The sequence below is a fragment of the Pelodiscus sinensis genome, chromosome 6, assembly GCF_049634645.1.
Source record: "Pelodiscus sinensis isolate JC-2024 chromosome 6, ASM4963464v1, whole genome shotgun sequence".
NCBI lineage: Eukaryota > Metazoa > Chordata > Testudines > Trionychidae > Pelodiscus > Pelodiscus sinensis.
The window spans coordinates 101,600,919-101,623,918 of record NC_134716.1 but is presented as its reverse complement, the minus strand read 5'-3'; the positions used below and the strand labels follow the sequence as shown (position 1 = coordinate 101,623,918).

The window sequence follows — 23,000 nt, the reverse complement described above, 5'->3', positions numbered from 1 at the left end:
AACCCTGAGAAGTCCCACTACCTACCTCCAGCGTAGTGCCAGCTTCCCGCGGGATGGACAAAAGTCCTGCCTGCAGCTTTGTGCCACGTCTGGGGGTTGCGGAAGTGCGCTGGCTGCTCCTCTCCCACAGCTCTGTGGTGCGCTGTGGGAGGTGGTGTCGGCCCGAAGGAGGAGCATGGTAGCTGCCCTGTGCCGCAAGAGGAGTGAGTCGATACAGGGGCAGGCGGGACGTGACTCTGCCCTGTAGCTGGGGACTTAAAGGGGCTGTGACTCTTTTGTGTGTGTGTGGTGTGTTTTTTTTTTTTTTTTTTTCCGGTTGCCGGGGCCCCATCAAAACTTTTGTGTGGTATGGGTTTTTTTGGGGGGGTGGAGGGACGGGGGGGTTTCTCAACAAAAAATCCTGGCTGCCGGGGCCCTGTCAAAACTGTTCGAATTGGGCCCTGCACTTCCTAAAGCTGGCCCTGATTGGCAATACAACTTGTAGTAGCTGACAATGCTTCAAAGTAAATCATTGAAATTAACAGTTGTCTAGATTAAGCTTGTGTTCTTTTAAGTTTTCAGCTTATCCTCTAGCGCCTGAACAATATAAAGGCTTGATCATGATTGTCTCCTTTTTTGGGGCGGGGTTTGATTTCCCCTCCCCTTAACAGTAGGCTCCCTCAATGCCACTGCATTTTGGAGCTTCCTCTTCCAGGAAGAAAGAGGGGGATCCTTTCTTTCTTCTTTGAGTGATTGCTCATGTCCATTCCATGTAGATGTGCACGTGTAGTGTGCACAGATCGTCAGAGTTTCACCCAGGGACAGCGTACCAGCCAGTGTACAATGGCCCTTCGCCAACTTACTGTCCCCTTTCCACTGTGCCTGGTTGCCTATCATGATGGACTGTTGGGTCCTAGGGATGTTGGAAAATGCATACTCTATCCTGTTTCTGTCCTGTCCCTCCTCCCACTCCCCTCCCCTCTTCAGGGACCTCTCTCACAAGCATCTCTTACAGTTATAGGTGCAACAGCTTCTTGATCTCAGAGCTGTAGAAGAGGTCCTGACAAATCACAGGGGCAAAGGGTTCTATTCCCATTACTTTTGGTCCCAAAAGCCAAGGGTGGGTTTTGTCCTATCTTGGACCTCCAAAGCCTGAATGACTTCATAGTAAAGTTGAAGTTCAAGATGGTGACACTAGTTTCTATCATCCCTTCTCTAGCCATGGAGCACTAGTACACTGCCCTAGATTGCAAAGATACTTACTTTCACGTCTTGATTGCGGACCCTTACAGGTGTTACCTCCGATTTATGATGGGTCAAAATCATTCTCAGTTTATGGCTCTCCCGTTTGGCCTCTGTATGGCCCGCAGGGTGTTCACCAAATACATGGCAGTCATTGCCGCTTTTCTGCACAAGAGATGGGTTCAGGTGTACCCATAGCTAGACAACAGGCTCAAAAGGGGTTCCTCTCCTTCTGAGGTCAGGGAAACCCTCCTCCAGTTAGGCCTCATTCTGAATGAGGCCAAGTCCACTCTACTTCCCACCCAAAGGACAGTTTGTGAGAGCTTGCCTCAATGCTCCTATGGCCACGGCTTCCCTGCCTGAAGCTTGTTTCCTAGTGATAAAGGAGGCTGTTCTGAGATGCCACCTTTCCTCCGTTACTACAGCCTGGTGTTGCACAAGATTGCTAGGCTTCATGGCAGTGTACATGTATGTGGTGCTTCACACCAGACTCAGACTCTCCCTGATTCAGCTGTGGCTGGCATGTATTCGCAACCCAGTGTTCTAACCCATGCATATGATGGTGATGGGTGTTACGAGATCCCTCGACTGGTGGCTGCAGGAGGAGGTGGTCTGTGTGGGGATGCCATTCAGCAGCCCTTCCCCATCGATCCGGCTGATGATGGAGGCCTCTGATATGCGATGGGGAGCTCACCTCGGGGACCTACGGATTCAAAGCGTGGTCCCCCACAGACTTGTCCCTGCATATCACTGTCAGGGAGTTGAGGACTGTTTGCCTCACTTTCTATGCTTTCTTGCCATGGCTTCAAAACAGGTGCGTTTTGATCCTGCTGGACAACACAGCAGTGATGTTTTACATAAACAGACTGGGTGGAGCTCACTTGTGCCTCCTGGCACAGGAGATAGTTCTTCTGTGGGAGTTCTGCATTGCCCATGCCATCTACTCAGTGGCCTCTTACCTTCCTGGGGCACAGAATGCTCTGGTGGACCAACTCATCAGGACCATTCAAGGGGCATGAATGGTTTCTTGAGGCAAATGTGGCCTTGAACATCTTCTGCTGGTAGGGGTTTCCCCACCTGGATGTGTTTGTGACTTGCACCAACAGGAAAGTGTCTCCACTTCTGCTCCCTCTTCAACCACAGGCTGAAGTCCCTGGGAGATGCCCGGCTGGTTCCTTGGCCTCTAGTCTTGTTGTATGCCTTTGCTCTGTTCCCTCTGACTCACAAGCTGATACTCAAGGTCTGGGAGTTCTGAGCCTGATAGTACTGGCGTGATAGTACTTGTCAGCATTGGTTCCCGGCCCTGCTTGACCTCTCTGGAGCCCTCCTCCTGTATCAGAATCTGATCTCACAGGACTTTGGCAGGCTTTGCCATCTGAACATTTGGTCTCTATCTTATGGCTCCATGGCTGCCTCTCCAAGGCGTTCAGTGTTTGGAGTGCATCCAGAGTGATTTGCTGGGGAGTCGTAACTCCCCCACTACAGCCATTTACATAGCAGAATGGAAACACTTCATGCTGGGGTCAGAGGGGAAGAGTTTCTCCCCCATAGAAGCCCTTGCCTCTGCCATCTTAGACTACCTTCTGGACCTTAGAATCCAGGTCCTTGCCTCTTCTTTGATCAGAGTGCACCTGGCCACTATCTCAGCTTTCCATTTGGGGTCCTGGGGAAAGACTGTCTTTGCAGACCCTATGGTGCATTGTTTTCTTAAGGGGTTGGATGGGGTGTATCCTGAGGTGCGACAGTCCCTTCCCCCCAGGACCGTAATCTGATGTTTAGTAGCACCTCCTTTTGAGCCATTAGCAATGTGTTTGCTATTGCACCTTTCCTTGAAGGTGGTGTTTCTTGTGGCCATTACTTCTGCTAGTCGGGTTTCAGAACTGCAGGCCTTGACTGTAGACCCCTCCCTTATACCATCTGTTTCAAGGATAAGATTAGGCTTTGCCCTCACCTTTTGGTGTCTGTCAGGATATATTTTTACCTGTTTTTTATCTGAAACCTCATGAGTTGGGAACAGAGCAGGCTCGACACACCTTCAATGTTAGACGTGCTTTGGCTTTTTCTTTAGATAGAACAAAATGCTTTCGTAATTTTCCCCAGTTATTTGTTTCCATAGCTGACAGGATGAAGGGCATGCCAGTGTTGGCTCAGCGTATCTCATCCTGGATCACTTCCTGCATCAGGACTTATGAGCTGGCTCATGTTCCAGCTCCCCCATTAGAACTCACTCCACTAGGGCCTAAGCTTTGTCTGCCACCTTTGTGGCTCAGGTGCCAATTGTTGAAATCTGCAGGGTGGCCACCAGGTCTTCAGTACGTACTTTTGCAAGTCACTACGCCATAGTGCAGCAGGCCAGGGATGACACGGCTGTGGGCAGGACGGTGTTGCAGTCCCTCTCTTTGTAGTCTCCAACCCCATCTCCGTGGGTGTGGCTTTGGAGTCTCCTACATGGAATGGACATGACCAATCACTGAAACAAGAGGTTTTTTCTTCTAACTGTTCTTCGAGATGCGTTGCTCACATCCATTCCAAATCCCACTCTCCTGCCCTTTGTTGGGGTCTGCTGACAAGAAGAAACTGAGGGTATGTCTATACTACAGTGCTAATTTGAACTAACTTAGTTCGAATTACTTAATTCGAACTAAGCTAATTCGAACTAACGCATCTAGAACTAAAAACTAGTTCGAATTAGCGTTTTGCTAATTCGAACTAGCGCGTCCACATTAAGTGGACCCTGAAGCGGGGTTAAGGATGGCCGGAAGCAGTGCCGGCAGGGCATCAGAGGAGGACTTAGAGTGTGGAGATGCTGTCTCAGGCTAGCCGAGGGCTGTGCTTAAAGGGTCCCGACCCCCACCCCGGACAGAAAGTTCTCAGGGGTGCCCCGCTTGCAAAGCAGTCCTGGCTTGGAGTGCCCTGAGTGCCCACACTGGGCACATCACAGCACTCTGCCATCAGCCCGGCTGCACTTGCTGCAGGCTGCCATCTGAGGAGAGGGGGCAATTGGGGGGCTGCAGGCGAGCTTCCACCCCCAGAAGCCCGCAGAGCCAGCCCAGTCCTCCCCATCGGGGGCACGTACCCCATTCTTCCCTCACCTCCTTCCACTTACCCTTCCCTAGCCCCTCTTCTTGATGTACAAAATAAAGATAACGTGTCTTCCAAAATGGAATCTGTCTTTATTGAACAAAACTGGGGGAGACTGGGAAAAGGAGGTGGGAGAGGGGAAGAGAGAGGCTGGGACAGGAGAGGGCAACTAAAATGATCAGGGGTTGGGAACAGGTCCCATATGAAGAGAGTCTAAAGAGACTGGGACTTTTCAGCTTAGAAAAGAGGAGACGGAGGGGGGACAGGATAGAGGTCTCTAAAAGCAGGAGTTGGGTGGGGAGGATGCATACAGAGAAGTTCTTCATTAGTTCCCATAAAGAAGGACTAGAGGACACCAAAGGAAAGGAATTGGTAGCAGGCTTCAAACTAGTAACAGAAAGTTGTTCTTCACAAAGCAAAGAGTCAACCTGTGGAACTCCTTGCTGCAGGAGGCTGTGAAGGCTAGAACTGGAACAGAGTTTAAAGGGAAGTGAGATCAAGTCATGGAGGTTGGGTCCATCGAGTGGTATTAGCCAGGGGGTAGGAGTGGTGTCCCTGCCCAAGGTTTGTGGAAGGCTGGAGAGGGATGGCACGAGACAAATGGCTTGGTCACTGTCTTCAGTCCATCCCCGCCAGGGTCCCTAGGTTTGGCCGCTGTCGGCAGACAGGCTACTGGGCTAGATGGACCTTTGGTCTGACCCAGTACGGCCATTGTAAGCTCAGGGCTCAGGGTCGGGGGTCTCTGTGGACCCCCTTGATTCTCTTGCACACCTGCTCGTGGGTGGCCAGGCTGGCAGCTCTCCTGCCCAAGCCGGCCACTTTCCTGTGACTAGTGCGGAGGTCGTGGACGAGGTCCACGATGTCCGCACTAGCCCAGGCGGGTGCCCGCCTCTTGCGGTCCCGGGCAAGCTCCCGGGAGCCGCCAGCCTGGTCCCGGGAAGAGGGGGAGGGCTGGGGGGCATCGGGTGGGTGGCTCGATCCGTGCCAGGTGCAGGGTCTGCTGGCTGGGTGCTGGCAGGCTTGCACCTGGCACGGGCACCGTAGCCAGCCCGTGCCCCTTTAAGGGGTCCGGGGCCGGGAGGGGGGCAGATGAGTTTCCCTGGTGTTGGCCAGAGTGGCCACCAGGGAAACCTGGGGAGGGCTAGCCTCCCACTAGTTCGAATTAAGGGACTACACACCCCTTAATTCGAACTAGCTAGTTCGATCTAGGCTTAATCCTCGTGGAATGAGGATTACCTAGTTCGAACTAAGCGCTCCATTAGTTCGAATTAAATTCAAACTAACGGAGCGCTAGTGTAGCGCCTATGAAAGTTAGTTCGAACTAACGTCCGTTAGTTCGAACTAACTTTGTAGTGTAGACATACCCTGAGGGAGTGGTGGGCTGGCAGGGGATAATATATGCGCATATGCAGGCCCCACTCCAGGGGGCTCCCTGCCAGCCTGATGGGTACCTCTAAGGAAAAGCTCTCCGATGATCTCTGCATGCAGTGCATGCCTACCTACATGGAAAGAACGTAAGCAACAAATCTCGAAAAACAACAGTTACAAGAGGTAAGTAACCATTTTTTCTTTCTGGCTTTATATAAAGACGGGGAAGGGAGAATTTTTCCATCCTCTCCCTTGGTTTTGCTGTATTGTGTCCCATTTCCTTCAAATCACCCTCAGCCTTTGCTGTTCAGAACCTTACTGAGCAAGAGTGAAGTGACAATCTGCTTAATTTCGCTTCTGCTTTTGAACAGCATGTTTTTTTTCACTCGGCTGAATCAAGTAAGAGGCAGCACTGGGCCTCTGCTACTTGAGGAGCTGGAAAAGCAAGAGAAGGGGGTGCCTTTTCCAAGTAGCAAGAGAACAGAATTATGACTTTTGTTGGCACTCGGTTGGCAGAGAACGCTTCCTACTTGTTCTTGGTGGGAGTGAGAGTTGTTTTTCTAGTTGCATAGTGATGTCTAGATGGGCTTTATATTGACAATGCAGATGTTTGTAAAGTACCTTTCATGTATGTAAACTGTTTGGAAACAAATCATGGCTCTTCTATGTAGTGTTCTTTAAACACTGCTTATTTTGATAATTGTGTTTTGTCTGGTAAGAGTCGGGAGTTGTATAAAGAACTGTTGATGTGTAATATCCTATTTATTTAGAAATAACATACTGGTGTTTTTAAACTTTTTTCACCACCACTGCAGCAAATAAATTTTGTGTGTAAACACTGAACATCAAAGGAAGAGCAGAAATAATTAAATGAAATATAACTCTGCTTGTTAATCTCGTATCGCTCATTTGATTTCTCCTACCACTCATGAGTAGTTGTGTTCTATAGTCAGTTTTAAAGGATATAGGTGACTGGCTAATCTAATCAGTACAGGCAGTCCCCGGGTTATGCGGATCCGACTTATGTCGGATTCGTATTTACGAATGGGGCTTTTCTCGCCCCGGAGGATGCAGGCGGCGGGGACCGACCAGACGCGCCGCGGTCCCACTGCCCGCGTCCTCCGGGGCGAGAAAAGCTGCTCCGCGACTCCCTGGTCTCCTGGGGCTCCCCCCCCCCCCCCCCCCCCGCCAGCAGACCAGGGAGACGCGGAGGGCCCCGGTGGCGGGACCACGGCAGGTCTCGGCGTGTCTTGGTCCCGCTGCCCGTGTCTCCCTGGTCTGCGGGCGGGGGCGGGGAGGGGGAAGCGCAGCTAGTGCGCCCACCCCCCCCAGCAGACCAGGCTTTTCTCGTGGACGCCTGTGGTAGAGCAGCTGGGGCGCTGACGGTTGGTCCCGCAGTGCTGCTCCTCGGCGCTACTGGACCAACCTGGCAGCACCCCAGCTGCTCTTCCCCAGGCATCCTGATTCAGCCGCTGCTGGTCCGTTTCAGTTTGTATCTGGTTTGTATCTGATGCCTTTAGTATTAATTAACTTAAAAAGACTCTCCCTTCAGGTTGAATATAAACACTTAGGCTATGTCTACACTGGCACCCTTTTCCGGAAATGCTTAAAATGGAACAGTTTTCCGTTATAAGTATTCCGGAAAAAGCGCGTCTACATTGGCAGGATGCTTTTCCGGAAAAGCACTTTTTCCGGAAACGCATCTGTGCCAATGTAGATGCGCTTTTCCGCAAAAAAGCCCCGATCGTCATTTTCGCGATCAGGGCTTTTTTGCGGAAAACACTACTGTGCTGTCTACACTGGCCCTTTTCCGGAACAGTTTTCCGGAAAAGGACTTTTGCCCGAACGGGAGCAGCATAGTTTTTCTGGAAAAGCACTGATGATTTTACAGTAGATCGTCAGTGCTTTTCCGGAAAAGCAAGCAGCCAGTGTAGACAGCTGGCAAGTTATTCCAGAAAAGCGGCTGATTTTCCGGAATAAGTGGCCAGTGTAGACACAGTTATTGTTTTTGTACTGAATATTTAAGTTGTATAAAGTCTATCACCATCTTGTAGCAAAAGACATAACGTTTATGGTAAAGTTGAAAGCCTTATAAATTTTGCAGGAAATTCACTTAACCCCTCCCCCCCAAATTGAAGATGACTGATGCATCCCTCTCATGCATCTTTATGGATGCGATAGGCTATGTCCACTGTAAATTTGGGATGTTAGGAAGCGTGTAATTTGGTAACTGTGTAACCGACAAAAATGTTGTCAATTGCACTATTAACCACTGCAGCTCTTAATTGAAAGGAGCTTAGGAACCAATGCGCAGTCAGGCTAGCTCAGTCCCAGCTCATGCCAGATTCCAGTAGCTGCTCCCCCTGTGGCTCTGCATTTAAAGGATTTTGAGAGCTGGCAGGCAGGCATGCTGGCTCATTTCTGTGCTGGGTCCTGACAGCTTCCCCTGCAGTGGCTCTGCAATTAGGGATGTTAGATAGCAGGTAATATAATAATCAACTAACTGCATGAATTCTTCGTGGTTAGTTGACTATTCTTTAGTCCCTGGCAGGGGGTTGGCAAACAGTGTGCTCCGGCTCCACTCCCAGGGAGTCCCCTGCCACTCTGCACTCTGTATCAGAGGCAGCAGCGTGGGGTGCCAAGCAGGAGCCAGTCTGAGAGATTGGAGCCAATGTAAAAACCAGCTCCGCTTGCAGGTGGGCTGCCTGCCACGCTGCACTGCTGCTTCTGATACAGAGGCAGCAGCGGAGCATTGCAGCAACCCTTGTCTGCCGTGGGTCTGGATGCTCAATGCCTTTGTTTTTAACTTCTATCTCATATAACTTTCTTTGAAACATTAGCTGGAAGGTAGGTAAATATTATGTTTATTTGTAAAAAGGTAGACTCAAGCTCTGATTCCTCTGGGTTCAGATACTGGCTCTATTGTACATTAGTCAAGCCCATAGTACAGGGGTTGGCAACCTTTTAATAAAATACCCTTTTGTGTTTTAACCAAAATATTTTGAGAGCTGTATCACACGCAAAATTCCAGGATAGGCAGGAGAGTGTGAAGGGTGTTGGTCTAGGAGAGAGTTTGGTGCAGGAGGGGTCTCCACCCAGGTTATTGTGGTACAGGAGAGGGTATAAGGCCTGAGGAGGAGCTTGGGTGCAGAAAAGGGGTTCTGCCCTGGGATAAGGGGTTGAAGTGCAGGAGAGGGTGTAAGGTGCAGGCTCTGATTAGAAGTGCTTACCGCAGGGAACTCCCAATTGGCAGCACAGAAAGCTGTGCCCCCATGCCACTTCTGGAACCATCTGACTGCTGGTACTTCTCTGTGTGCCCTTTAGAGGGAGAAGGCAGTGGGTCTTCCTATGCTGCCTGCATCTACAAGCACTGGCCTTGCAGCTTCTGTTGGCCGGGAACTGGCCAATGGCAGCTAGGAGGACAGTGCTGGCGGCAGGGGAAGCACATGGAGTCTCTTCCCTTCCCTCCTCCCCCAGGGAACATGTAGAGACGTCCCGCAGCCAGCCGCTTCTGGGAGTGGAATGGGGCTAGGGCATGCAGGCAGCCTGTCTGAGCCCTGCTGGTTTGAGCTTTTAGTTGCCTCAGAAGTTCATTTCCTTTTGTTTTTGTTTGCCTGCAAGGGTACAGCCAAAGAGCTACACGTGGCTCCTTAGCTTTATGTTGCCAACTCTGCCATGCTATTTTTTGCCATAGTTTCAGGAGAGTGGCATTTGAAACTCAAAGCCTTCTTGCTGCCTGTGAACTTACTCTCCTGTGACATTGAACTAGTATTGCAACCTGATAATTAAGGGAAAGTGATTCTTGGGAGTAGCTGAACTGTATGTTACATTTCTGGAAAAAATTGCTTAGTCTCTCTTACATTTTGCTTGAGGAAAGCATTATTAAATATATCTATAAGTGTCAAAACAAAGTATAGGAAAAATGCTGTCCAGTAGTTCACTATTGCTAAACTAAATGCCTTTTTTTTTTTTTTTTTTTGCATTCACAGGAATCCCATATAAACGGTTGACTGTAGGTGTTCCTAAGGAGATATTCCAGAATGAGAAGAGGGTGGCATTGTCCCCAGCTGGTGTTCAGGCTTTGATTAAACAAGGATTCAATGTTGTGGTGGAATCAGGTGCTGGAGAGGCTTCCAAATTCTCTGATGACCACTACAGGGAGGCAGGAGCAAAAATCCAAGGGACCAAGGAAGTATTGGCTTCTGACTTAGTGCTCAAAGTAATTACTGTCCTTCCCTCTCTCAATATAATGCATTTTAAATGTTTTTAAGGCTAATATATGACTTATTCCAAACTACTTAATGTAGTCTGCTGGACGTATAACTGTTTTTTAAAGTCAGAGCTCTTGTTAAATTCACATCTTCCTTATTTCCAGTTTTACTGTTTCAGTTTTCATCAGTTGATAATTTGGTGACTCACTTCTGGGCAAATAGCTGAAAAATAGAACTAAACCTTTGAATAGCAGTTTTGAAATGTATTGAGGATAGCTTTCTGCTGTCACCCACTCAGAGTAGTGGCATCTCCCAGAGCAAAGGGGAGGGATTGGTGTTCAGAACAATGAGTAGAGGGGATTCCTGTCCCATGGCACCAACTCTCTTTAGACTATCAATAGATTAAAAAATCAGTTATTTTTCTGAGTAATAGTAATTAATAGCTCTACTTGCAGTGCCAGCATAAGAATGAATGCCACTAGCCATCCTCTAGTTGTTCTTCAAAGACCATGTAGCAGCAGTGTGTTCTAAAGTGGGTTTGAAACAGAACAGTGACACCTGATATGGGGAGAACATTGGGGGGGACGGGACCATGAGGAATATTACGAGGTGTAGGTTGTAGCCAAGTTGTGTAGAGCCTTGGAGATAAACTTAAGCTTGATGGTGGGACTTGCTTTGGAAATTTTAAGTTGTGTGTCACGATTTAGTTATGGTATAGTGAAATTTTTATGGACAAAGTATCAATTCTTCAGAAAAATAGTGATTTATAATGGAGCGCTGGCAGTATTAAAAATGTGATTGAGGGTCTAGCTAGACTAACAGATTTGGACATCTTAGCCCTCTGGGTCTAATGCAGTCACCAGCAGTGCAAGCTTCTTTGTGGTTTTCAGCCTTTAGGAGTGAATTCTTAAAGAGTAGCCTGGCTTCCATATCAGTTCAGGAGTCGGTCTGAGACTGACACTAAACCTATTAGTTACCATAATGCAAACATGAACTTCACAAAAATGACCACCAGTTGAATAGGGGCGATGAACTCATTTCACGCAGGGATCTGAATTCTGTTTCTATACTGGCACTTGATTGCCTAGGTCTGATTTTTAACCAATGACCTAAAGGTGAATGGTGCCTTTCACTAGTTTAGTTGTATAAAGAATCCTTAATAAACCTCATTGTCTGTTCATATTTCTCCATGACACATGCACTGATGTGTTTTTTTATATTGATTAATCTGAACCCTTCTCTTTTCCTTCAGGTGAGGGCTCCTATTTTTAACCCTGCACTAGGAGTACATGAGGCAGATCTTTTTAAGACTGCTGCTACCTTGATTAGTTTTATCTACCCAGCTCAAAACCCAGATCTACTGAATAAGCTTGCAGAAAGGAAAACTACTGTCTTGGCTATGGATCAGGTTCCACGAGTCACCATTGCTCAGGGATATGATGCTCTTAGCTCCATGGCCAACATTGCTGGGTATGAAACTAACTTTTTCAGCTTGACTGTAAATATAGCTAAATAAAAGTAACATAACCTAACATTTTGATATTAATGCATTGTGTCCAGAACAATTCTGCATTTGTTTTCATGCAGCAATTTCAAGAAGAATTCATGTTGAAGAGTTGTCTAAACTTGTCAGTCTCTTGTGGTCATCGTTGCAGTGATCAGATTTTTTTTTTTTTAAATTGAGAGGCAATTTTTAATCTGTGAATTTGTTTGTAGTGCCTCATTCAGTGAAATAGATCAGAGTGGGCATAAGATATGGTTGCAATAGTGATATACTAAGAGACATGGAATAACTCATGTCTAGCACAGAGGTGGGGGATAAAATAGTAGAAAGTGCTCTAAATGAAACCCAGCAGCATGGCAGATGGGATTGAATACCAAAAACTACCCCTAAGGTTTGCATTCTCTGTATCTTCTGTGGTGGCAACTTAGAATATTCATAAATTGGCCTGCAGTAAGTATTATGTGTGTTTGCTTTTTTGTACAGAAGTGACAGTGTCACTCTTCAAAGTAAGAAAACTTTTTGTGTCCTTTAAAATGTATATAGCTTCTTGATCTAGGCAAACTACCAGTTTATTTGTGGATGTGTAAAGCTGATTTTTAAAAACAAATTATAATAGAAGAAACAAGGTAATAAATAGCCTGAATAATTATTCTGCATGTTTTCTCATTCACCCTGTACAGTTTTAACAGAATGTGACAGGTAGTCATAATACACATTTTATAACTTTTAAAAATACAAGCTTTGACCCAAAGAATAAACATTTTTTTTTGTGTTCAGAACCAGAGCTAGTCCTAAGACAACCTAAAGACTATACATTTTAAAATAATGTATTTTATCCAGAACAATTATCAGGCTTCTAATCATGTTAAGCACCTATTTAGCACAGATACAGGATTGTCACTATCCCGTGTCTTAATATAAAACATCTCGACTCGTGTTGAGCAGGAAATAAATCCCAGTTTTTCAAACACAACTAGAGACCAAAAAAAGAGCATTGGCAACTTGGGCATAATGCGTACACCAGAAAAACCTTTCCCCCTTACTGAGGCCCCAAGGCTCCTTTGTTGTCCACTAGACTAAGCTGTCCCTAATAAGTTAGTCTGGCTGCATTCTACACTGGAAATGTTAGCAATAATGTCCCTGTGCTTTAATAGGACATTCATTTCTTTTCTTTCTTAAGAATGAGCACTAGGCAACATGTTGCTATTTATAGAAATGTAACATGGCCAACAAGAAGACCTAATGGAGTATGACCCAGTAATAAGCATGTTAAATTTACAAATTGCTTTACTAACAGTAGTTAAAGCCCCTTTATAATGAAGTAAAGCATTCTCAGTTTTTCAGATGAGGCAACTGAGGCCCAAAGATTAAACAACTTGTCCAAAGGCACCCAAGGATTCCCTGGTAGGGCTGGAGCGAGAAAATTCTTGACTCCCAGTTCTGTGCTTACTCTCCCACACTGTGCCACGTTCACTACACAGTTACTGGGCTTGATTCTGCTGTTTCCATGTATGCAGTTCCTCGCATTATGCCTTCATAATAGCTGATGCTGCAGACCTTAATTTCAAAGATTGTAAACTGTTGAAGTTAGTTGCTAAGTGTCAATGTGCTGATTAAATTTTATAACCCCAGGCAAAGAATAAATGGTTAAAGACATCAGAAATCTTCTATTGTCCACAACTATGAGCTCTTAAGTGCAAAGAAATGTACTATGAGGTATCTAGATCTCTTAAGTACCAATATATAGAAAGGAATAATGTTTTGAGTAACATTTGAGATGCATGCAGACAAATGTTACCCCAAAAATATTCTCACTGGAGACCACCCAGGGTTACACTAGTATGGGTTTATTGCTTGAGGAATTAGCACGCCAAGGTTAAACCAAAGAAGATAGAGCTGCCACTAAAGGTATAAACTAAAGAAGATCGAGCTCGCTCTCTCTCACACTCCTCTATACATTCACACACATTGATTCCTCCCGTCAGGCACTCATACACTTACACAGGCATATGAGTTGCAGAAAGAGACAAGTCATGTGGATCCTGGAGGGTCCGTCTGCTCATCATGGCTGGGAAAGCTGGTCAGGAGGAAAGACACTGGCTGTAGAGATGAGTTTCTCTGGAGCAGGGGAAGAAAGCACATGTGCTCCCTCTCTTTATATAGTGTCTGAACGGCTCCTGTTAAGACACCTTGTCATCAGGGAGCATGCCCAGACCTCCCTTTATCCAGCAAAAGCAGCAGTCTGTGATGACTCATCACCATGTGTTCTAGTCTTAGCAACTCCAAAAAACACATTCACACACTCTCTCTCTCCATTCGCTCAGAGGAGAATGCAGTTTAGAGCAAGTTACAAGCAAGGTGGCTGAGTTATAAAGTTGCATCTTGCAGTAAGTTTCTGAGAGTTACAAAGTTTTACAAAGATCACAATGACTTGCAAGGTTTGACAAAGATCCCAAGTTGCAGTTTAAAACCTTAGACCTTACGGTTTAGTGTAGTTTCAGAAAATGCATGTGTATAAATCAAGTAAGCTCATGCGGAGGCTTCTTTATGCAACAACAAACATTTCATTTCCAGGTTATTTAAAAAAATAACATCACTTGCAAAAACACTCAAATATCTTTAAAAAGTTAAAAAACATTTGTTAAATGTTCAAGAACATTTATATTCAGAATAAATTGCAAGTTTCAGAGTTAGAGGTGCAAAAATAACTAGTATTTTATAAACTAGTTGCATCCTTAACTAACTAGCACTTCTCAGTGGGGGCATTTCCCCTCCCCCTGCCATGTTGTCATATTGGCCTGACTGGAGCTGCCCCCTTCAAATATAGAAGTCAAACTACACCTATCTTAAATGAGTGTCTCTTTGATTGCTGCAGTGACTGGGTGGGAGTGGGACATGAACAAATATTGATACATGCGTTTTTATTTTTTTCCTTTGACAGTTACAAGGCTGTTGTGCTAGCAGCAAATCACTTTGGTCGATTTTTCACTGGTCAGATCACAGCTGCTGGTAAAGTTCCTCCTGCCAAGGTGTGTGGACTAAGAAAACTTACCCTGTAACAGAGGTGATTTCATACATACAGTAAACTACTGTTCATGGTTAAGTTCAATGGGCTTTAGTTTCAGAGTTTAGAACCCTGTTTATTCGTTCTGTGTCACTCCTTATTCAGGTCAAGCTTCGTTTGTCTACAATGAAAGCTACTCTCAGTATAAAGAATGTTGAACCTTAATAAATGTCACTTATGCTCAACTTTTTCAGTTCAAGCTTTTGATATAAAATCAGTTTATGCATTAGCAACGTGGGGAGAATTTTGGAAACTTTTGGGGATTGTGAAGGTGGAATTTTGGTGTCTTCAAATCCAGATAGAAGTGGCCCTTGGTGGAGATTGATGAGGGGAATAAAAGAAAACCAGTTGAGAATGGGAAATCAAAGCAGATGTAAAAAGGGGAAAATGTATATTCCTTATGTCAGTTTATGTAGGCGCCATGCTATATATGGGCTAACTCCCAAATTATTTGAAGCTTAGAAATGAATTTCATTTCATAATGTGATATGAACTGTATGCGAGTCAATTTGTATCTCGTACTGTAAAGTAACCTGTTAAATAGATCTGGTCAGTAAGCCACATTCCCTATGGGGAATTCTGTACTATGTCAAACAGACTTGCTGCCACTTTTCCAGATCACTTGTATTTAGCTTGGTCTTTTTAATAACAAATATCATTCTAGGTCCTTATAATTGGAGGGGGAGTTGCAGGGCTGGCTTCTGCAGGAGCAGCTAAATCAATGGGAGCAGTGGTTCGTGGATTTGATACCAGGTAAGCCTGGTGATAAGAATGTTAGTGGCATCTCAAACTCATCTTTGGTTTTTCATGAAATGGTGGAGTATAACTGTTTTTCTCTGTGTTTAGTTGACTACTCCATTGGCTTTTGCATTCCCTAATTAGACAGTGTTTGTTTGGTTAAGATCTCGAGGGAATGGGCTTTCCCTAAGGGGGATATTGCAACACTTGCAATCAGTGGAATTTGTCAAGCTGACAGCCTCTAAGTTTTTAAAGGGAGGAGGCTATTGGGAGGGCATTTGAGGGGGTTTCAACTCTGGAATTATACCCTCTTATTATGATCTGACTTACAGAATATGCTGCCAGCGTAACTGTGTTTCTGAGCACTTGTAGGTAAAGGGCTTGAGAACTGATCGGGGGTGGGGGGAAGGAAATTGTATTATGGTGAGTGTGACAGACAAAAGAAAACATTTCTATTGCATTTGTCAGTTAAAACAGTTTTATTTCAGTTTCACTCCAAAATAGAAAAATAATCTTCCCAACCATTCACATTCATCATAAGAAGTGGTCGTGTCAAAGTCCGTTAAAAAGCTTGAGGATTATATGAGTTAAATGAGTGTGTGCTTACATGTCCAAACTTTCAGGGGAAACCCATCACCACCTTTCAGGCCTCTGCTCATCTAGGAGCTGCAGGGGAGGCAAGAAAGAGAGGAGGCAAGGTTTCTATATCTTAATTTTCCAGTGTGCCTTGCCTCAGATGAGGGCTACAACATGGCTGCCAGAAGGGACTATTTCAAAAACAACAAATGGCTGGTAGCACTTCAAAGATTAACACAACGTGTAGGTGGTGTCATCAGCTTTCATGGGTGCAGCTCACTTCACAGAAACTCATGACATCATCTGCATGTTTTGTTAGCCTTCAACGTGCTACCAGACTATTCGTTGTTTTTTTAAGTTTGTCCTGTACAGACTAACTTGGCTACCCCCTGAAGCTTCAGAAGGGACCATGTTTCCCAGAAACCCTGCTATCCTTTATAGCAGGGTGATGCCACTTGAGAATTCCTGAGCAAGGCTTTTCCCTTGCCACTGAATGGGGAGAGAGAGTCTAATCCGGTGTTTCTCAACCAGTGGTACGAGTACTCTCAGGGGTACTTGAGAGAAGTCCGGGGGGTACATTAACACAATTTGGAGAATTTGGAGAGAACTGAAGTTTTACATTGCTTTTATTATTTTTGTACTTTTTACACCCAAAAATTTCATTGCTTGCCCGGCTGTGATTAAATTGTTTGCAACACATTTGTTTAATGTAGAAAAAAATATTTTGTGTGTTTGTGTGTCTGAAAACTATTAGGTACTGGGGGTCCTTATAATTTTTTTTTGAAAAAGGGGTACTTTATAAAAAATGTTTTCACCTTGTGTGCATAAATCCTTGAATGTTGAGACTATTCCTTCCAGATTAAAATTGGAAAGTAGTATCTGAAACTCTATACTGTGCTGCCACCTGCTGTTAATAAAGTCTTGCAACACAGGTAGTCCCCGGGTTACGTACAAGATAGGGACTATAGGTTTGTTCTTAAGTTGAATTTGTATGTAAGTCGGAACTGGCTCCAGATTCAGCGGCTGCTGAAACTGATCAGCGGCTGACTACAGGAAGCCCTAGGTGGAGTTGCTCTGCCTCCGGCTTCCTGGAATCAGCCGCTGATCAGTTTCAACAGCGGCTGAATCTGGACTCCTGGGACAGAACAGCTGGGGTCCCGCCGCCTGTGCGGCTTTGCTCTGGTCTCCCTGCTGTGCTGGGGAGTCCTCCCCAGCACACCTGGGAGACCCGGAGCAGCTTTTCTCACCCTGGAGGATGCGGTGGCGGGACCGGTGCGCTCTGGGTGGTCCCGCCGCCCGCGAGTTCCAGGACGAGAAAAGCCCTGTTCGTAAGTGCGGCTCCGACATAAGTCGGATCCGCGTAAGTCGGGGACTGCCTGTAATAAGATTGTTTTTGTTGCAGGCACAATCGCAGCCTACCTAGGGTGATTATTGCCTTTGAGTGCCTCTTGATTTTTAATGTATTTATTCTCGAAACCTCCTTTCAGCTAGTAAAATGCTGTTATACCTATTTTATAGAAGGAGGAACTTGATCATACCTTCTGTCTTAGAGAGGAAGAGCAAATTGCTACTGTAATAGTCTTCAGCAAAATCCTGACTGGACTTAATTGTCACTACAAATCCTGATTTTACTTTTCTATGATCTGTAATTCATCTAAACCTTTAGAGCTGCAGCTTTGGAACAATTCAAATCTCTTGGTGCTGAGCCCTTAGAAGTGGATTTAAAGGAATCTGGAGAGGGGCAAGGAGGGTATGCAAAAGAAATGTCCAAAGAGTTTATTGAAGCTGAAATGCAACTTTTTGCCAAACAATGCCAAGAAGTTGACATCATCATCAGCACAGCTCTCATTCCTGGTATGTCACCAATGCAGCAGACATGTTTTCCTCACCTGCTCTGAATACTTTTATTATTCCATCTCCACTAATCTCAGGTAAGTTTGTGCATCTTTGGGGCTATCTGACTCCAGGGTGAGATCACAGAAGGCAGAGAAGCTGTTGGTGATATAGCTTTATGTAAACCTGCCCTCCCCTTCTATTGGTGTGTTCCAGTTATTGAAGAAGTTGCTATATTTGTCACAGCTCATGCCTTGTAAAAACAAATTTGCTAGAGTAAGCAATAAATCATGCTGCACTATTTTTCTCATAGACCTTTCTTACCTTCAGTTCTTGTCAATAGAGTATTTCAGTGTTTGTTCACATAGAAAAATCCAGAAATAAATGCATGCTCTCACTTAAACAAGCTAGAAAATGTTATTTAAGGCCCTTATTGCATAAAGAGAATCACTTGCACAGAGTTTGTCTGGATTCTTTGGGATTACACTGTCTGAATCCCTTCATAAGATTCAAACCTAGCTTCTGCAGAGACCATACATCCCTTTAGAAAGATAATAAAGGTTCACTTAAAGGAATAAATAGGGATAACAATACTCCTAAATACTATTGCTGCTAACATATGGATACTAGAGGCACTTCAGAAATCTTTTTTGTTTCTCAAAAGGCAAATTTGAGGGTCATATCCTAAAGATAAATTTAAAAAATGCAAAATAGAATCGTCTAACATTGTGTTACATAAATAAATATGCACTTTCTGGAGAACAGCATTTTATAACTACTGGAGAGCTTATGAGGCAGTTTCCTACATATTTGGGAAAAATACAGTATCTTTTCTCTCTGCAAATACACACAAATGTAGGTCACATCTGAGCTGAAAATGTTCAAATTAGAGGCCAAATTCTTTCCTTAATATGCACGTACAACTTGGGTTGAGTTCTGTGGTAACTATATGAAAATAGCACATTTCTCTGAGGGAAGTATTAGGTCTTGGGACATTTATTTGCAGCATTGGACACACATGTAGCTGATTCTATTTTCTTGTCTTATCAGGTAAAAAAGCTCCTGTCTTGTTTCGTAAAGATATGATTGAATCAATGAAAGAAGGTTCAGTTGTTGTGGATTTAGCTTCAGAAGCAGGAGGAAACTTTGAAACTACTAAGCCTGGAGAGCTTTACATTCACAAGGTATGGACTTTCTTAAGCAGCAGTTTTAGATTCATGAGAATACATGTAGTTTGAAGACCCCACAGCTTATACACTTAAACACAAAAAACGTGTATCATTCTGCTCTACCATACTGGCTTTTAAAGAATTTTTTTTTTAAGACTAACATTTTGTTACCAGTCATATTTTAAAAGTCAAATGTAATTCAAGGTCTGCTTAAGGATTGCCTTTAAACAGGGAGTGGTTCTTAGACTACGTTGAGACTGATTTGACCCAGCTGTCTCAAGGTTATAGCTACACTTACAGTGGCGCCACTGCAGTGCTGCTAGCGCAAATGTTCTATACCAATGAGAGAGTTATCCTGTCGCTTTAATTATGCCAGCCCCCATGAGTAACAGTAGCTATGTTGGTAGGAGAAGCCATTCCACCAGCATAGCACTTTTCACACCTGTGCTTAAGTTGGTATAACTGTAAGTTATGTCACTTGGCATGGGAGTGGCTTATTCACACCCTTGAGCAACAGATCTTCCTGTATGATATTCCGATCCTTTTCTGAATTGGCAATAGCTCCCAACTTTGTGTCATCCGCAAATTTTATTAGAACACTTCCACTTTTGGTGCCAAGATCAGCAATAAAAAGATTAAATAAAAATTGGCCCCAAAACTGATCCCTGAGGAACTCCGCTAGTAACCTTCCTCCAACCTGACAGTTCACTTTTCAGTATGACCCGCTGTAGTCTCCCCTTTAATCAGTTGCTTATCCACCTCTCAACTTTCATATTAATCACTGTCTTTTCCAATTTAACCAATAATTCCCCATGTGGTACTGTATCAAATGCCTTCCTAAAGTCGAGGTAGATTAGATCCACTGCATTTCCTTTATCTAAAAAAAATCTGTTACTTTCTCAAAAAAGGAGATCAGGTTGGTTTGGCATGATCTACCTTTTGTAAAACCATGTTGTAATTTGTCCCAATTGCCATTAGCCTCAATGTCTCTAACTACTTTCTCCTTCAAATTTTTTTCCAGGATCTTACATACTACAGATGTCAAACTAACAGGCCTATAGTTACCCGGGTCACTTTTTTTCCCTTTCTTAAAAATCGGAACTGTATTAGCAATTCTCCAGTCAAATGGTACAACCCCTGAGTTTAGAGATTTATTAAACAATTTTGCTAATGGACTTGCAAGTTCATGTGCCAGTTCCTTTAATATTCTTGGATGAAGATTATCTGGGTCCCCCGATTTACTCCCATTAAGCTGTTCAAGTTTGGCTTTTACCTCGGATATGGTAATATCTACCTCCTTATCTTTAGTCCCATTTGTTAACTTACCATTATCCCTAAGCTCTTCATTAGCCTCATTAAAGACTGAAGCAAAGTATTTGTTTAGAAATTGGGCCATTCCTAGATTATCCTTAACCTCCACTCCATCCTTAGTAATTAGCGGTCCTACTTCTTCTTTTTTTTGTTTTTTTCCTATTTATATGGCTATAAAACCTTTTACTATTGGTTTTAATTCCCTTTGCAAAGTCCAACTCTACCTGACTTTTAGCTCTCTCACTTTATCCCTACATGCTCTAACCTCAATAAGGTAGCTTTCTTTACTAATCCCTCCCATTTTCCACTCCTTATATGCTTTCTGCTTTTTCTTAATCACCTCTCTGAGATGCTTGCTCTTCCAGCTTGGTCTAACACACCTGCCTATAATTTTTTTCCCTTTTCTAGGGATACAGGCTTCTGACAGCTTCTGCAACTTTAACTTAAAATAATTCCAGGCCTCCTCCACTTTAAGATCCATAATTTCTTTAGTCCAATCAACTTCCCTAACTAATTTCCTTAATTTACTAAAGTTAGCTCTTTTGAAATCAAAAACCCTAGTCTCAGATTTATTTTTGTTTATCCTTCCATTTAATTTGAACTGAATTAGCTCATGATCACTCGAGCCAAGGTTGTCTCCTACAACCTTTTCATCTATGAGGTCCTCGCTACTCACCAAAACCAAATCTAAAATATCATCCCCCCCCTTGTTGGTTCAGCAACTACTTGATGAAGGAATTCATCAGCTATCACATCTAGGAAAATCTGAGCCCTATTATTATTACTAGCACTTGTTCTCCAGTCTATATCTGGAAAGTTTAAATCTCCCATGATTACGCAGTTTCCATGAGTATTTACTTCATTAAAAACATTAAAGAGGTCTCTGTCCATGTCCAAATTGGATCCTGGTGGTCTATAATACACCCCAAACACTATCCCAGGGGAGGATCTGATAGTTTTCTTCCCCAATGTGATTTTTTTGCCCAAACGGACTCTGTCTTCTCCATTCCATCACTTTTTATTTCTTTACAATCTACCTCATCTTTGATATACAATGCGACTCCACCACCTTTACCCTTATTTCTGTCTTTCCTAAACAGCACATACCCTTCAATACCTGTACTCCAGTCATGCCTAGTATTCCACCATGTTTCTGTTATTCCTATAATATCTGGTTTCACTTCCTGGACCAATAACTCTAGTTCTTCCTTTTTGTTACCTAGGCTCCTCGCATTGGTGTACAAATGTCTTAATTTTTGCTGTTTGGCCTCATTCACATTCTTTACCCAATTTGGCACGGACGTTAGACCTCCAGTATGACCTATTAGACTAGTATCCACCCCACCCTTCCTCATGTTCATTCTCCTACCCCCAGCTATATCCTTTCTTACTTCATTTTCCTCCCTCTCAGTGTTAAAATCTGGCGAAGAGATTACCTGGGCATCTCCCAACCGTCTCCCCCAAATTCCTAGTTTAAAGCTCTTTTAATAAGTTGAGCCAGCCTCCATCCTAGAAGTCTATTTCCCTCCCTACTTAGGTGAAGTCCATCTCTAGAGAACAGTCCTCTGTCCATAAATGCCTCCCAGTGAACATACATCCCAAAGCCCTCCTTATAGCACCACTGCCTAAGCCATCTATTGATCATCATAATCCTGTCACATCTTAGTTGCCCTTCTCTAGGAACAGGCAGAATCCCACTAAAGATCACCTGAGCCTCAATTTCCTTGAGCATCCTCCCCAGCCTAGCGTAGTCTCCCTTAATTCGTTCCAGCGAGAATCTAGCCCTATCATTTGTTCCTACATGAAGGATGATCAATGGATTCCTTCCTGCTCCCTTAATAATTCTCTTCAACCTCAGTTCCACATCTCTTATCTTAGCACCTGGCAGACAGCACAGCCTTCTATTCTCTGGATCAGCTCTGGTTACAGGCCTATCTATTCTTCTCAATAAGGAGTCCCCAATCACATAGACCTGCCTTTTCCTAGTGACAGTAAAATTCTCTGGTCTATCTCTAGCTTCCTCTGGCTGCAAGTCCTTGCCATTCCTATTTTCCCTTGTAATCCTAATGCTCATTATTGGTGTTGTCTCCATTAAGTCTTCCCCTTTATCTATGGGACTAGCCACTCTTCTCTTTTTCCTTACCCTTCCATCTTCATTATCTACCTACTGTACCCCTTCTACATTTTCCAGCTCCACATACCTGTTCTTGAGCTCTATTTTTCCTTCACTGACCCATCTTTTCCTCTGCCTGGTCCTCTGAGTCACATGCTTCCACTGTCCATTTTCTTCGCCCAGCAGTCCCCCCTCTGAGGCCCTTGATCCTGCTTCCATCTGCATATCTAAGCTTTCCCCTTCAGCCACGTCATGCCTTTGCCCCATCATCTGCTCAAACCCCCTTCTAAACTCGACCAGAGTTCCCACCTGCATCTCCAGTCCTCGGATCTTTTCTTCCATCAGCTCTATCAGGCGGCACTTCATGCAAACAAAACTCCTTTCAGGTACCCCCTCCAGAATCATGTACATACCACAGCTACCACATCCAATCATCCTCCTTGTGTTCTCTACTACTTGGGCCATGGCCACTAATGCCTCTGTGTTTTATCTACTTTCTCACCAAAATCCTATTAGTCTGGTGAACACAAAAACAAACCAAAACACCCTCTCCACAGCAGAAACAAACTCCAGACAAGTCCCACAATCCAAACTCCCTTTACAAACTCAAACTCCCCTGTTTACAGCTCTGTTTTCTTGGCTCCTGTGCCGCTGCAGCTAGCCAGAGCCAGATACATATTTCCCCTTCTGTGTTTAACTCCACTTGTTCTGGGACAACTAATTCAATAAAGATTAAGACTATCTAATTTGGTAGGAGAAATAATTATATTGTTTATTTTCTGTTGAAAATTGATAGTAATCAATCATTTAT

General features: G+C 44.3%; 1 protein-coding gene across 1 annotated transcript in view; it reads left to right on the top strand.

Annotated features, from left to right (window-relative positions):
• Positions 1 to 23,000, top strand: part of NNT (nicotinamide nucleotide transhydrogenase) — an 85,667-nt gene that overhangs the window by 8,513 nt on the left and 54,154 nt on the right. The window contains exons 3-8 of the mRNA XM_006139514.3: positions 9,660 to 9,889; positions 11,134 to 11,351; positions 14,327 to 14,414; positions 15,114 to 15,202; positions 17,430 to 17,617; positions 18,647 to 18,780. Of these exons, the coding sequence (XP_006139576.1) occupies positions 9,660 to 9,889; positions 11,134 to 11,351; positions 14,327 to 14,414; positions 15,114 to 15,202; positions 17,430 to 17,617; positions 18,647 to 18,780 (947 nt within the window). The remainder of the gene's footprint in view (positions 1 to 9,659; positions 9,890 to 11,133; positions 11,352 to 14,326; positions 14,415 to 15,113; positions 15,203 to 17,429; positions 17,618 to 18,646; positions 18,781 to 23,000) is intronic.